A 15,392-nucleotide genomic window follows, 5' to 3' on the forward strand; every position below is an offset into this window, starting at 1 on the left:
AATAGTTGTAGCATTAGCAGCATTAGCAGCATTCACCGCAGACCTCGTACCTGTGTGATGTTGAACTTGGCGAAGAACCAGTTGTGATCTGTCGGCCAATCAATCATCTCCGGGTGTCGACTGAACAGAGCCTTCTTAGCAAACTCCGCCTCCGTGCCGTTGACCTGCAGCAGGAAGAGGAAGTGAGGCGGGGTCATGTGACCGCTCGGAGGCGGGACAGGTGCGTGCGTGGTTACCTGGAGGACGGATCCCGACAGCAGCACGCGGGCGCAGAGCGGACTCTGAGGGTCGTAGCTCTGCTGGCGGCAGTAATCCGTCTGAGCCAGGGTCATGGACAGGGAGGCCGCCGGGTTCACCTGCAGGGGGCGCCACCGGGCAGAGGGCGAGAAGAGAACTGCTCAGGACACAAACACCACGCACCCCCCCCTCCACGCTGAACTAATGGTTGAAGTTTGTTTTAAAGTTTGTGATAAAATATTTAACTAAATTCATTAGTTTAAATGTCACAAAAAACATTAAATAACTTCACTCAAAGTTTTAACCCGTTTAAATAACTTTAACTCGACTATTAAACATCTGAAAACACTATTAAAGTTCACGTGATGTCACATGAAACATGTTTCTGCTGAGTCATGTGACACAAAAACATTTCTCTCCAGAAACAGCTGAGTCACGGTGCATAGATAAAAGTGCTGAGTCATGGTAGAAGCTGTTATGTAAAGCAACGTTTTCAGAAGATTTTACAAACGATAAAAGATTTTTCTTTGAATGCGTCAGAGGAACGACAGAAGAAATCAAATAAGAAGGTTCAGGATTATTATAATATACATGAACTTAAATTCAATAAAACTAAAGTTATTAATATCAATTCCTTTAAATAATACAACAGGCACATTACAACTTTTTACTGAATAATATCATGTACCTATATCATAGTGTGAATTAAATATGGTCAACTTTACAGCAGCTGTGGTTTTAATATAAGTATTTAAAATAAACACCAAATTAAAATCAGCTGTTTGATGTGAACGAGCCTTGAACATGAATAACAAACAATAATGGATAATTAGTCAAATTAATTTGTATAAAAGGAAGTTTTCTACTTGCTTCAACTAACTGGTAAACAACAGACTTTTCTTTATAGAGTTTCTCTATATAAAGTCTGTAGCTGGTGTAGTTGTGTGTAGTTGTGTGTAGTTGTGTACCTGCAGGTCCTGGACCGACACCTCCATGCGGGTCAGGTACATGATGTGTGTAGTTGTGTGTAGCTGTGTGTAGTTGTGTGTAGCTGTGTGCAGTTGTGTTTAGCTGTGTGTAGCTGTGTGTAGTTGTGTGTAGCTGTGTGTAGTTGTGTACCTGCAGGTCCTGGACCGACACCTCCATGCGGGTCAGGTACATGATGTGTGTAGTTGTGTGTAGTTGTGTGTAGTTGTGTGTAGCTGTGTGTAGTTGTGTGTAGCTGTGTGTAGCTGTGTGTAGTTGTGTGTAGTTGTGTGTAGTTGTGTGTAGCTGTGTGTAGTTGTGTGTAGTTGTGTGTAGCTGTGTGTAGTTGTGTGTAGTTGTGTACCTGCAGGTCCTGGACCGACACCTCCATGCGGGTCATGATGTGTGTAGCTGTGTGTAGCTGTGTGTAGTTGTGTGTAGTTGTGTGTAGTTGTGTGTAGCTGTGTGTAGCTGTGTGTAGCTGTGTGTAGTTGTGTACCTGCAGGTCCTGGACCGACACCTCCATGCGGGTCAGGTACAGGTACGGCACCCCGGAGCCGGCCCCCCTCGGCCCGTCACTCACCGACAGGCTGTTGGAGAACGGGCGACCCTCCAGGGGGGGGTGCGAGGAGATGGTGGCCATGGAGGCCCAATCACAGGCGTGCGACACGAAGCGGGCCACCCGGGCCAGCTGGTCGTGAGGCGGGATCCGGACCCGGAGTCCGGCCGGGGGTCCGGCCCGGGCCCCGGGGCAGGAGGACCAGAGGAGGCCGAGGAGCAGCGCGCACACAACCCGGCCAGCAGCGCTCATGTCCGGCTTCAGTTCTCCGCTCACCCGCTGACCTGCTGGAAGACTGGTAAACAACACAACCACTTCCGCTCTGGAGTTTCACAGTAAAAGACAACTCAACGGCAGAATACCTTCAGAATAAAAGACAACTCAACGGCAGAATACCTTCAGAATAAAAGACAACTCAACGGCAGAATACCTTCAGAATAAAAGACAACTCAACGGCAGAATACCTTCAGAATAAAAGACAACTCAACGGCAGAATACCTTCAGAATAAAAGACAGCCAAATGTCAGCCTAACTTCAAAATAAAAGACCGTGCCTTCTTAAATAGCAGCCACCAGAGCAGACTGTTGCATTGTGGGAAGATTTACACTCAACTCCTTCTCCACGTTCATCTTTCAAAATAAAAGAGCCTCAGTTAATTGTTAATTGTCATTTTATTATGAAAAAACATGTTTTTACAGAACAACAGTAGAAATGTGTCGTGTTGACAGCGGCAGCGTGGGAACCTCCGTCACCGGGCGTCCTGACCTTCGACCTCGCAGACGTCACACAGGTTTTCCTCGACGACGAACTGACCCCGACAACCATCGCTGCCGCAGAGACACGCCACTTCCTGTTTGGGCAGCACGGCCGTGTGTCCGGCAGCGGAGTAGTTCCAGGTGAGCTCGGTGCCGGCCGTCAGCCGCCTGCAGACACACACGTTAACAACCACGAAGAAGAACCACACACAGCTGCTGCTCCTCTTCCTCACCTGCTGGTGAAGAAGGCGATGACGGGGAAGGCGGGGTCGTGCGAGTCGGTGAAGACGTTCTGGATGAAGAGGTTCGGCCGGCAGCTGTGCTGTTGGCAGAGAGGATGTGGATGTTCTCAGCTCTTTCATAATAAAAGCTTCAGTTCTCTTCTTCCTGTTGTTAACTCACGTTGATGAAGCGGCTCACGTTTCCCTCGCGGCTGGCGTCCAGGACGTGGACGTCCTCCGCCGCCGCCGCCCTCTTCCGACTCGTCTGCTCCGACGCCTCGGAGCCCTTCTTCCTGCTCACCGTCTTTGCTGTCTCCACGGTAACGCCGAGCTTCTGGTCACCTGACGGACGATATCCCATCGCTTTAGATTCAGTGCATTTAGGGGAAAATGTAATTTAATATTACCACAATAAAAACTGTTCTTATTCAAGGAAGGATTATGGTTTGTATTTTTGTATTTTTGTGAACAATGATGACATCACAAAGATCAAATGTAAAATATAACTGAGAGAAAAACGCAGTTTAAAGTTTGCATCATCAGAGTGGAAACGTCGGAGCCGTACCTGAAGGGGGCGGCGGCTCCGGACCTCCCGGAACCAGCGACTGGACCTGAAGAAGAAAACAAACAAACGCCATTCAGTCGTTTCCTGTCACGTCTGATGAAGAGAAGTGACGACGGCGTCTCTGACCTGCGGCGCCGCGGCGTCCGGCGGCCTCTGGATCACCGGCACGTGCAGAGGGGGGGAGGTGGGCGGGGACTTGGGTGGCCGAGACGTCTCCGGCAGGTTGCTCCGCCCCTCCAGGACGGGCGGGGCCAGCCACTCAGTGACCACCTCCACCTCGTCGTCCGACGGGAGGTCGAACCTCGCCAGCTTGGGCAGCGGCGGCTCTCGGGGGGGCCGGGGGGGCTGGACCCGCTGCAGGATCACACCTGGAGATCAGACGGCGTTTAACTTCACATCAACACGTCCTGGATCCTGTGAAGCGCCGGCGCCGGCTCACCTGCGCAGACGCACACAAACGTGCCGCGGTCCACGTCGTCACGGCAACGGACGCCCCAGCCACGCCCCTCGGTCTCGAAAACCTGGAGCCGGACTCGGATCCCGCGCTGGACCAGACGGTTCTGACACCGAGTCCGGTCGCAACCACACCAGGGACCACACTCATAGAGCCTGACACACACACACACACACACACACACACACAGACACACACAGACACACACACACACACACACACACACACACACACACACACACACACAGACACAGACACAGACACACACACACACACAGACACAGACACAGACACACACACAGACACACAGACACACAGACACACACACACACACACACAGACACACACACACACACACACAGACACACACACACACACACACACAGAGAGACACAGACACACAGACACAGACACACACACACACACACACACACACACACACACACACACACACACACACACACAGAGACACAGACACACACACACAGACACACACGCACACACAGACACACACGCACACACAGACACACACACAGACACACACAGACACACGCACGCACACACACACACACGCACAGACACACACACAGACAGACACACACACACGCACACACACACACACACACACACACACACACACACACACACACACACACAGGTGAGCATGTAGACATCACAACGCTCCTGAATCGGTCACATGACCTCCCCCCCCGACCTCTCACCCTGATGGCTCCGCCTCACTCAGGCTGTTGTGGCGGTAACAGCGCCCCCCTCTGTTCATGGCGATGCAGGCGCAGCTGCCTGCGTCGGTGCAGCCGTCCACGCAGTCGCAGCAGGCGTTGAACAGCGTGGCGCCGCGGCTCAGGAAGCAGCCGTGCGGCCAGCGCTCCCTCCGGTAGCGGAACTCGGCCGGACGGGCGCCACCGTCACTCAGGCACAGCTCCACCGGCGTGGGCTCCACGCCACGACTCAGGTCCAGCTCCGGGCGCTGAGACCTCGGCGTCGCAGGCGGGTCCAGGTGAACCGAGCGGTTGAAGGTGAAGAAGTCGACCTGGAGGAGGAGCATCAGGTTACTCAGAGTTTCACGGAAGGTTCCGGTTCCTCCGACCGCGGCGTGATGCGCCAGCTGACCTGCAGGGCGTCGTAGATCTCTGTCGCCAACAGGAAGTCCATCACATCGTCATGGTTACGAAGCCTCCGTCCACAAGGCGCTCTGTAAACCACGGCCCGGTCGCCTGCGTCCAACTGCTCCGCCTCCTGGGACTCCACAGGCTCCGCCCCCCCACACAGTCTCTTAAAGCCGCAGAGCAGCGGAACCTTCAGAGGGTTCTGCGCCCAGAACAGAGGCATGGACTGAGGCATGCTGGGTAATCTGGGCACGCACGTCTGGAGGAGACAAGGGTTCCGATGAGCACGTGTTCACAGTGTGTGTGTTTGTGTGTGTGTGTTGTGTGTTTGTGTGTGTGTGTTGTGTGTTGTGTGTGTGTTGTGTGTTTGTGTTGTGTGTTGTGTGTGTGTTGTGTGTTTGTGTTGTGTACAGCGTGTAGTGTTACCTTGCTGCAGCTGTGGGGGGGGTCCTGCAGCTGCTCCTCTCTGCCAGCAGGGGGCGCTTCAGGGCTGGACCGGCCGTTAGAGGGAGGGACGGGGGAGGGGGAGGGGCTGTGGCGTGGGCGGTCAGCGGGCAGCACCTCACCTGTTCAGGTAAACATGGACCAATCAGTGGCCACGCCCCCTGATGCCAGCAGAGTTTCAGAATAAAAGCCTGAGTTTACCTGCACCGATGACCACCTGGAGGACGGAGGCGTCCCGGGCCGGCGCCGGTGGAACCAGGTCCAGAACCTCCATCAGCTTCCAGCCCTGGACCAGCTCTGATCAACAAACACATCACAGCGTCACCACAGGAAACGCCACGCGGCGCCCGGCCTCACGAGAACATCAAGAGCTCAAAACACCAGGTCCAACCTCTGTCCGTGGCCGTGTGCTTCTTCAGGACTCTCTTCAGGTGGACCAGGTACGACGAGACGCCGTCAAACATCTGGTCCACGTCCTCCTCCGCCCAGAACGCCTGGGCCCGCTCTGAAAGACAAGTTCTCATCATGAGTCACTGGAGCTGCTGTGGGACCTGAACTCCTGAGATCCTCCTTCTCCAGGGCCGGTTGTAGAACACTAGACTGAGAACCTTCCAGGTTCCTGCAGAGGTTCTCCACGTTCCTGCAGAAGTTCTCCATCCGAGTGAAGGAGGAGAGGAGAGAAGGATCTGCTGCTGTGCTGCTCCTGTGTGAGAGAGAAGCTCTGGAGACCAGACCAGTTCTCCTCAGTTCTTCTCCTGAAGAACATCCACAGGAGACCACGCAGCAGCAGATCCTGGTCCTCACACCGAACAACACCATTCAGTTTATGATGAGATGACGTCACACAGATGAGTCACTGATCATTTCATCAACTATCATCTTCATCATCGATCTGTCTCTCGATCAGCTGTTGGTCCATCAACATCAGAACATCTCAACCTGGGTTTAGGTCTAAACACACACGTGGACTTTCTATTGTTGTTATTGTCTCAATCAGATCAGGAGTTAGAAACCCGGATGTTTACTGTTCACACCAGGTTGATCAGAACCTGGACCAGTTGAATCCGGATCAGTTTGAGATCTTCTCACCAACATCTCGAGGATCCAGCGCAGCAGCTTCTCTCATCTGTAGTTAGCCTGTTAGCTTCAGCTAGCTAGCAACAACAGCTGCTAACCGCGAACTGTCACCAGAGGAAACTTCAAAACAGCTGAAGACGAGAAGAAGGAACCAGAGTCAGTTCGAACCGGAAATCACGTCTCCGTCCATTCAGCTAGGGGAAGCTACAAGCTAACGCTGCTACAAGCTAACCGGTGCTACAAGCTAACCACTGCTACAAGCTAACCGGTGCTACAAGCTAACCGGTGCTACAAGCTAACCGCTGCTACTTTGGTCCCTCACGGCCACCGTCGAGCTCCAGGAGAAATTCTTTTCCGGTCTGGTCTTTCAGGTATTTTTAAAAATCTATATATTCTTTAAATTGTTTATATGTCGTTAAATTCTTCTTATAAAATAACATTCTTTATTATGAAGTTATTCTGCGTTTTGTTTCTTTCTGTATTTTCATATTATTTGAACGTGTTTATTTCTATTTTGAGGGCCGGAAGTAATCGCTTGTTGACTCTCGCCACGTCCGGACTGACTTTATAAAGTGTGGTTTGTTTTCTCCGGTGAAGATGAAGATGAAGATGAAGATGAAGAGACATTGAACCGTGAAGCACCAACACGTGTTACCGTGAGTTTCACGCTGAGGTTTCACGGCACAATGAAAACACGACTTTTAATCTGAAGGTTCTTCACAGGCACTTCCTGTCGTTTTGTAAGCGTGAACAAGCGCCACTGAGAGAGAGAGAGAGAGTTACATGACAGGTGAGTTTTATTTTCTGATTGTTCTGATTCTACACGCAGCTGAACCACAGGTCACATGACACAGGTCACATGACGAGGTGAGGGACCCTCCGGTGGGTTCTATTGACTCTGTTTCTACACTGAGCTCAACCTGTTATAACACCAGCTGCTCCAGTCACTACAGGACCTGGAATCACTGTGACAGGAACAGTCAGATTTCTGCTGAACTGACACAATAATAAAAATCTATCTGTTAATAAACAAGATTAAAACATTTTAAGATTAAAAAACAAGAGGCGGCCATTTAGATTTTCTGTTAATTGACCAGAGCCAGAGTCTGTTGTTATCCTCTGATGTTTACCCCTCAGGCTCCTCCTCCTCCTCCTCAGGCTCCTCCTCCTCAGGTGACATGTCTCAGGTGCGGCGGGCAGTGGGCGAGGCCTTCTGGGCGATGTGTGCGGCAGACTCCGCCTCCATGCCGGTGCACTGGTACTACGACGTGGACGACATCCGGAGGGACTTCGGCGGCTGGATCTCCGGCTTCGCGGCGCCCAGAGAGCGCCACCCGTCCAGCATCCTGAGCCTGTCCAACTCCGGTAGAAGCTCCGCCCACCAAGCTAACCAATCACATTCACATATTTAACAAACTAAATCACTAATATTTCACTAAATTAATAATTAACAGGTTAAAAGATTGAAAGTCTCACTCACAGGTTTGCTTCTCTTTATTATTAATGTATTAATAACTGGAATTAAACATAAAGAGTCAAGTGTTCACTTCATCACAAGAAAACACGAGTCATGAAATCATCTTTAAAAATCACTAAACTTTAATTGTGTTATTGAGCTGAAGTTTTCTCACGTGTGTTTTGTCGCAGCCGGCAGCGGTCGCACCGCGTGGTCGTCGGGGGGGAAGCGGCCGGACGTGGTCGGCAACGTGATTCTCCACGACAAGCTGAACCTGTGGAGGTCGTCCAGAGGCTCCGTCCACTATCACCATGGTAACGCAGGTCCCATGCTGAGCTGAGTGGTCACGTGTCCGTGTGGTCAAGTGTCCGTGTGGTCACGTGTCCCTGTGGTCACGTGTCCGTGTGTCCGTGTGGTCATGTACCCGTGTGGTCACGTGTCCGTGTGGTCACGTGTCCCTGTGGTCACGTGTCCGTGTGTCCGTGTGGTCACGTGTCCGTGTGGTCACGTGTGCGTGTGGTCACGTGTCCCTGTGGTCATGTACCCGTGTGGTCACGTGTCCCTGTGGTCACGTGTCCCTGTGGTCATGTACCCGTGTGGTCACGTGTCCCTGTGGTCACGTGTCCGTGTGGTCACGTGTCTGTGTGGTCACGTGTCCGGTGGTCACGTGTCCCTGTGGTCACGTGTCCGTGTGGTCACGTGTCCCTGTGGTCACGTGTCCCTGTGGTCACGTGTCCGTGTGGTCATGTGGTCACGTGTCCCTGTGGTCACGTGTCCGTGTGGTCACGTGTGGTCATGTGTCTCCAGGTCTGCAGGCGGGTGACAACACGCTGAACGCCCTCTGCTCCCTGCGTGTGGCGCGCTCGCTGGTCGCCGGCGGTTTCTCCGACGCCTCTCGGCCGGACGCTCGAGCCGCCGTGCTCTCAGACTACGTTCACTTCCTGACGACGCCCGGCAGCCACAACGACACCTACGCCGAGTCGTCCCACCGCTCGTTCTTCGCCGACTGGCAGGAGAGCAGACCGACTTCACCCCGTGAGGTCAAACAAGCGCCCCCCCCGTCACATGTCCGCCTCTTGACCTCTTGACCTCATGACCTCCGGGTCACGCTGCTGTTTCTGTTTTCCAGGTTCTGAACTTTGCAGAGAAACGCTCGGAGTTGAAGTTGAGTTCCTCGTCCCCGGACGGCCAGCTGGACGCCATCGGCTGCTTTCCCATGAGCCTCCCCTTCATCCTGCTGTCGGCCTCGGCCAATCAGGAGCAGGCTGTGAGTTTTCTCCTCCTATGAACAGATGCAGCGTGACAGATAGAGAACAAACGTCCGTGTTCTGTTCTCGTCGTCCAGGTCGCCGCCGCCGTGGAGTTTGTGAAGCTCACCCACCCCCACCCCAAGGTGTCCGAGTACGTGTCCATCTACAGCCGGGCGCTGCACGCCGTGCTCGGGGGCGCCGGCGTGCGCCAGCAGGCCGAACACGCCCTGAGGAGCCTGAACGTCTGGGACGTCTGTCAGAGCTACAGCCGCAAGGCCGCCAGGTCGTCCCTTTCACAATAAAAGCCTGATATTAAAGGAAGGAGTGAGCTTTCTAAAACGCTTTAGATGTGAAATACCCGTTCAGCTTTTGATACTATAAGCACTTCCTGCAGGTATTTCACAATAAAAGCCAAGAGAAGGGATAACATACTGTGAGCTTTTAATGTATGTGGTCAAAGTTTGTAGATTAATTTCAGAACTGTTATATTCTCGTAACGAGGGTTTGTGTGTCGCAGGTTTCTCGTGGCGTCGGAGGAACGACTGAAGGTGCATCAGAGCGCCGTCAACTACCTCGGCCTGGCGTGCTACACCAAAGGTCAGAGCTCAACAGGAAGTCTGTAGAAGGATCTAAAGGTTTTAGTTTGAAAGTCCTACCTGTGTGATGGTGCAGGAAGTGTGTGGATTTTATTTTGAAAATGGTTCCTGTGTGTCCAGGTGCTCTGTCCAGCATGTTCTACCTGGCGCACGAGTTCCACGACGACCTCACGGGAGGAATCCTGACCAACACCAACTGCGGAGGTTCGTACACTGTCAGTGAAACAGGAAACAGGAAACAGTTCAGTTCTTCTTGTACTGATACTTCCTGTGTGCTCAGGGGAGAACTGTAACCGGGGCGCGGCTCTGGGCGCGCTGCTGGGGGCGGGGGGGGCGTACCGCGGCGCCGGCGTCCCTCAGCAGTGGAAGGACGAACTCAGAGACGCCCAAGACTTCATCCCTGACATCCTGAAGAGCGCCCCCTGAAGGAGTGGAGGAGAATCTGCTTGTCTTCCTGTTCACATGTTTTATTAATGAATCGTGATCCAAACTGTAAAATATATTAAAAGTTTCCACTTTGAACAAAATCATTGGTTTGTTTTGATTTTTTGGGGAAAATCAAACCGGTTGAGAATTGGAATCTTGTGAGTGTCGAGATTAAACTTCAGTTTCAGATTTGAAAGAAATTGTTTTGCTGATTTCAATCGAATTGTTTTTACTTTCATGTTTTTCACCTAATTTACATGAAATATTAAATTTGGACATATCTGGGAAGATTCTTTAGTCCGTTCCTGTCTGAAGAGAAAATAATTCAATTCATTCAACAAACAGACATTTTTCATTATATAATTTTGTCCAAACTTCAACATAAACCTCTTCTGCTGTTTCTCTGACTGGTTGATGGTGTTTAATCATCTTTTCCAGATTCAAACCAAAACCTGTGATTTATTAAAGTTCTGTCCGACCTCCCGAGTGACTCAGCTGACATCAGGACGTCAGAGGACGTTTGTGTTTTCAGTGTTTTCGACCTTTGCTCAGAACAAACATGGCGTCTGTGACCGGAGAGACGAGAAGATTCTTAATCCTACAGCTCCTCATCGCCTCTATCCCAGCATGCACTGGGCTTCCTGAAGGTCACTCCTCTGCTTCTTCTTCTTCTGAATCTCATCTTTGTCTGTATTTAATTTAAATGACTGAATTAACTCCGGTCCTCCAGGGATCGGTGTCAGTCAGTGAGCTAACGATGCTAATGTGACCCTCCAGGGTTTCTCTCCACTTGTTTCCACTTCAGCTATTTGTGCTAGAATTTACTCATTAGCTGAGTTTTAATCCAAAAACGGACTTTCTAAACTTCTTCAATGTATTTAAAGTAAATATAAAATGTGTTGACTTAATCTGAATCAGGAAGTAAACAAAGAGACAAGCTCGTTAACAATAGTCAATCTGATGCTAGTTTCAAATGATCTTTGGTGTTATTCTATAAGGTCCCTCTAGAGGGCACTGGCCCTGTGTTGTTGTGTTGAAGCAGGCGTGTTCGTGAGCAGACCCGAGGCTAGCGCCTTCCTGCATCGCAGTCGCCGGGCGAACTTCCTGCTGGAGGAGCTGAAACACGGGAACCTGGAGCGCGAGTGTCTGGAGGAGAAATGTTCCTACGAGGAGGCCAGGGAGATCTTCGGTGTTCCTCAGCAGCTGGTCAGTCGCTCCTTAATCAGCTGGACCGCCCCCTGGTGGCTGAAGGCAGTAGAGATGATAAACTCTGCCTCCTCCATGTTAGCAGATGGGACATGGACCAAACTAACAAAGTAGACTTTTGTCAAAGATGGTTTCTGTCATTTCAGGTTGTTTGTTGAAATGTTTCCGATCAGTTTGGTTTTGATTAGTCGTTGATGTATAAACAGGCTGAGACATCATGATTGGTCAAGAGCATGTGTGGGCGGGACCACGGCTCCACTACAGGACCACTTAGTAGTGACGTCATCATCACAGGATGGCAGCGTTCAAAGCAGAGATATGATCTAGAGTGTGGAGCGGTGGAGACGGTCGTCCCTCCTCCTGTTCCTCAGACGCTGTCCCGGTTTAGTGCAGCTGCTGTTACTGTCCTTTATCTGTTTCTCCTCTTTTTCAGGAAGCCTTCTGGAGGACGTACACAGGTACTGCAACATGACGACCTTTAGTGTTTCTAAGATTCATTTAACAAACATCACCTTGAAGAGTCAAATGTTTTCATTGGAACTGCCCACAGCGGTGGACCAGTGTCTCTCGTCGCCGTGTAAGAACGGCGCCACCTGCACTCGCCACGTCAACACATACTTCTGCAAGTGTCCACCTCGTTTCCATGGATACAACTGCAACAAAGGTAGGAGCAGTGCTGGCTGCAGCATGAGAGTTGAGTCAAAGATGAAGTCAAACAAAGTCGTGGTTTTCCTCCGTTTCTCTTTCCAGTGCGTTTGACCTCCAGCAGCTGTCGCCATAGAAACGGCGGATGTGAACATTTCTGCAAAGAGTTTCCAGATCGTCAGTTTGTTTGTTTCTGTGCTTCGGGATACAAGCTGGGTCCGGACAACAGCACCTGTGTGCCCGAAGGTCTGCTCCACTGTAGTAACACTGTAGTGATGCTGTAGTAACACTGTAGTAACACTGTAGTAACACTGTAGTAACACTGTAGTGAGGCTGTAGTAACACTGTAGTGAGGCTGTAGTAACACTGTAGTGAGGCTGTAGTAACACTGTAGTAACACTGTAGTGATGCTGTAGTAACACTGTAGTAACACTGTGGTGATGCTGTAGTAACACTGTAGTAACACTGTAGTAACACTGTAGTGAGGCTGTAGTAACACTGTAGTGAGGCTGTAGTAACACTGTAGTGAGGCTGTAGTAACACTGTAGTAACACTGTAGTGATGCTGTAGTAACACTGTAGTAACACTGTAGTGATGCTGTAGTAACACTGTAGTAACACTGTAGTGATGCTGTAGTAACACTGTAGTGAGGCTGTAGTGAGACTGTAGTAACACTGTAGTGATGCTGTAGTAACACTGAAGTGAGGCTGTAGTGAGACTGTAGTAACACTGTAGTGATGCTGTAGTAACACTGAAGTGAGGCTGTAGTGAGACTGTAGTAACACTGTAGTAACACTGTAGTGAGACTGTAGTAACACTGTAGTAACACTGTAGTAACACTGAAGTGAGGCTGTAGTAACACTGTAGTGAGACTGTTGTAACACTGTAGTGATGCTGTAGTAACACTGTACTAACACTGTAGTGAGACTGTAGTAACACTGTAGTAACACTGTAGTAACACTGTAGTAACACTGTAGTGAGGCTGTAGTAACACTGTAGTGACACTAGAAATGTTCTATCTGAATTGTCATTTCCACGTTTTAAACACAGAACCCTACCTGAGAAGCAAACACCTAGAGACGACCTCTACGAAAACAGCTAGCTAAACACTTAGCAACCAAATTAAGTTAAATGAACCAGAAATGACCTCATGATATCAGACGAATCAATAATCTGATGACGTAAACAACAACAATGTGTTTGTCGTCCCTGTGGTCCAGATGTCGTCCCCTGTGGAAGACCTCGGTCACACATTGTCCCCAGGGTCGTAAACGGGAAAGCATGTCCCAGAGGACAATGTCCATGGCAGGTATGTTCCTGAACACGCTTTCCTTAGCGTGTTTTAAATGATGATGAGGATGATGAGGATGAGGATGATGAGGAGGATGAGGAGAATGATGAGGATGAGGAGGATGATGCTGATGCTGATGAGGATGAGGATGAGGATGCTGATGATGATGATGATGATGAGGATGATGAGGATGATGAGGAGGATGAGGAGAATGATGAGGATGAGGAGGATGATGATGATGATGATGATGAGGATGCTGATGATGATGATGATGATGATGATGATGATGATGATGATGATGATGATGATGATGATGATGAGGATGATGAGGAGGATGCTGATGAGGATGATGATGATGATGAGGATGAGGATGATGAGGAGGATGAGGAGAATGATGAGGATGCTGATGATGATGATGAGGATGATGAGGAGGATGAGGAGAATGATGATGATGATGAGGATGATGAGGAGGATGAGGAGAATGATGAGGATGCTGATGATGATGATGAGGATGATGAGGAGGATGAGGAGAATGATGAGGATGAGGAGGATGATGCTGATGATGATGATGATGACGGTGATGCTGATGATGATGAGGATGCTGATGATGATGATGATGATGATGAAGAGTCTTCCTCTCTGTCAGGCTCTGTTGATTGAAGATGGGACCCTGAGGTGTGGAGCCATCGTCCTATCAGATCAGTGGATTCTAACCGCTGCTCACTGCGTTCTGAATAAAGGAATTTTCAACGTCAGTGTCGGTAAAAAAAATGTTTGTGTGTCTGTCTCATGGACTTGTAATCTGAAACCTATTAAATATAATATAAATAAATATATTGTCTAATATAACTGATTGAATATGTAGAACTTCTGTCCCTGTGCAGGGAAATATGATTGTCAGAACCCGGAGAAGACGGAGCAGAAGCGGAATGTGGTCAGAGTGCAGATCCACCCGGGCTACAACCAGTCCAGCTACGACAGCGACCTGGCCTTGCTGAAGCTCTCCTCCCCGGTGAAGCTGGGCCGCCTGGTGGTGCCCATCTGCCTTCCTGCCCGGAACAGCACCTTCATCAGGACCATGGCGACCGTCCGCCAGTCCACCGTGTCGGGCTGCGGCCGCATGCTGGAGAGAGGATCGGTCGCCAGCTTCCTGCAGCGCCTGGTGCTGCCGCGGGTTCCTCTGCAGGAGTGCCGCCTCCACACCAAGCTCAACATCACCCGGAACATGCTGTGCGCCGGGCACAGGGTTGGACGCCATGACGCCTGCCACGGGGACAGCGGCGGCCCTCTGGTGACGCAATACAAGAAAACCTGGTTCCTGGTGGGCGTGGTCAGCTGGGGGCAGGGCTGCGCCAAGGAAAACAAGTACGGCGTCTACACCAAAGTCAGCAACTTCCTGGACTGGATCGAGAACGTCACGTCCAGCGTCTGAAAACCAGAGTTATTGTTTCAGCTTCATGATTCTTCTCTCAAATCACTGATCATCACTTGTTTTTAACACAAAACATCAACGTTATAAAACTTCTTTAAAACACAGTTTGACAGATATAAATCCACCTTTGACATCCTGTATAATAAAATATTTCTTTGTAATTGTTGTGAAATGTATCTTTAAATAATGTGAAATATCAGTTATTGTAAAAAATATATATATTTAGTTAAAATAAAGACAAATTTAAGAAAAACTGGAAAATGTTTCACAAGTATATTTATATATACATAGACACATGCAAATAATATGCATATTTTGTAAAGATTTGATAGCATGATGTGATAATAAATAACTATAATAGATTATTATAAATAAAGATTTTTCCAATGCACCACAATCCTATATAGTTCTATAGAAACTGCTCCTACAACTAGAGATGGTAACGACAATATTCAAATCTTCGTTTTATCAAGACAAATATTGCTTTGTGTTTTTAACCATTTTTATGAGTTTGTGACAAAAATGACACAAAAAGTAAAAAAGAAATGAACTATAAAAAAAATATTGTCAAATTATTTGACAATTGTCTTTAGTGATTAAAGACGGAATCATCGACTCGTTCCATAAACAAACGTTATGTTTCTGATAGAGAAGAAGATTCATGTGTTTCTGCTCTGGACTGAAG

At 49.5% G+C, this 15,392-nt stretch overlaps 4 protein-coding genes across 8 annotated transcripts in view; 2 read left to right on the plus strand and 2 right to left on the minus strand.

The window, feature by feature from the left end:
• Nucleotides 1-2,081, minus strand: part of creg1 (cellular repressor of E1A-stimulated genes 1) — a 2,751-nt gene extending 670 nt beyond the window's left edge. Inside the window, exons 1-3 of the mRNA XM_061066895.1 lie at nucleotides 1,703-2,081; nucleotides 237-356; nucleotides 51-164 (exon numbers count right to left, since the gene is read on the minus strand). Of these exons, the coding sequence (XP_060922878.1) occupies nucleotides 51-164; nucleotides 237-356; nucleotides 1,703-2,014 (546 nt within the window). The 5' untranslated portion in view covers nucleotides 2,015-2,081. The remainder of the gene's footprint in view (nucleotides 1-50; nucleotides 165-236; nucleotides 357-1,702) is intronic.
• Nucleotides 2,082-2,414: 333 nt separating this feature from the next.
• On the minus strand, nucleotides 2,415-8,280 carry setdb2 (SET domain bifurcated histone lysine methyltransferase 2). 3 transcript variants are annotated; one of them, XM_061066730.1, is made up of 14 exons: nucleotides 8,037-8,280; nucleotides 7,536-7,791; nucleotides 6,418-6,536; nucleotides 5,720-5,833; nucleotides 5,530-5,625; nucleotides 5,311-5,450; nucleotides 4,889-5,143; nucleotides 4,480-4,808; nucleotides 3,743-3,912; nucleotides 3,430-3,671; nucleotides 3,304-3,349; nucleotides 2,920-3,080; nucleotides 2,751-2,839; nucleotides 2,415-2,685 (listed from the first exon to the last, which is right to left on the minus strand). In XM_061066730.1, the coding sequence occupies exons 3-14, from the start codon at nucleotides 6,452-6,454 to the stop codon at nucleotides 2,511-2,513; spliced, it is 1,854 nt and encodes a 617-aa protein (XP_060922713.1). In that variant the 5' UTR covers nucleotides 6,455-6,536; nucleotides 7,536-7,791; nucleotides 8,037-8,280; the 3' UTR covers nucleotides 2,415-2,510. The 3 variants fall into 3 exon arrangements, with proteins under 3 accessions (XP_060922713.1, XP_060922714.1, XP_060922712.1); XM_061066731.1 differs by lacking the exons at nucleotides 7,536-7,791; nucleotides 8,037-8,280 and having other exon boundaries at nucleotides 2,751-2,834; nucleotides 6,418-6,660; XM_061066729.1 differs by lacking the exons at nucleotides 7,536-7,791; nucleotides 8,037-8,280 and having other exon boundaries at nucleotides 6,418-6,660.
• On the plus strand, nucleotides 6,936-10,234 carry LOC132996457 (uncharacterized). Of its 3 annotated transcripts, none has more exons than XM_061066734.1 (10): nucleotides 6,936-7,061; nucleotides 7,129-7,195; nucleotides 7,543-7,770; nucleotides 8,053-8,175; nucleotides 8,669-8,901; nucleotides 8,991-9,128; nucleotides 9,207-9,394; nucleotides 9,629-9,708; nucleotides 9,828-9,911; nucleotides 9,988-10,234. In XM_061066734.1, the coding sequence occupies exons 2-10, from the start codon at nucleotides 7,189-7,191 to the stop codon at nucleotides 10,131-10,133; spliced, it is 1,227 nt and encodes a 408-aa protein (XP_060922717.1). In that variant the 5' UTR covers nucleotides 6,936-7,061; nucleotides 7,129-7,188; the 3' UTR covers nucleotides 10,134-10,234. The 3 variants fall into 3 exon arrangements, with proteins under 3 accessions (XP_060922717.1, XP_060922718.1, XP_060922719.1); XM_061066735.1 differs by having other exon boundaries at nucleotides 6,937-7,061; nucleotides 7,564-7,770; XM_061066736.1 differs by having other exon boundaries at nucleotides 6,937-7,061; nucleotides 7,579-7,770.
• A 423-nt stretch (nucleotides 10,235-10,657) lies between these two features.
• Nucleotides 10,658-14,968, plus strand: f7l (coagulation factor VII, like). The gene is made up of 8 exons (XM_061066733.1): nucleotides 10,658-10,780; nucleotides 11,176-11,339; nucleotides 11,773-11,797; nucleotides 11,890-12,003; nucleotides 12,090-12,230; nucleotides 13,205-13,293; nucleotides 13,922-14,036; nucleotides 14,160-14,968. The coding sequence occupies exons 1-8, from the start codon at nucleotides 10,693-10,695 to the stop codon at nucleotides 14,705-14,707; spliced, it is 1,284 nt and encodes a 427-aa protein (XP_060922716.1). The 5' UTR covers nucleotides 10,658-10,692; the 3' UTR covers nucleotides 14,708-14,968.
• The last annotated feature ends 424 nt before the right edge of the window (nucleotides 14,969-15,392 follow it).

Source organism: Limanda limanda, chromosome 23 (assembly GCF_963576545.1).
Source record: "Limanda limanda chromosome 23, fLimLim1.1, whole genome shotgun sequence".
NCBI lineage: Eukaryota > Metazoa > Chordata > Actinopteri > Pleuronectiformes > Pleuronectidae > Limanda > Limanda limanda.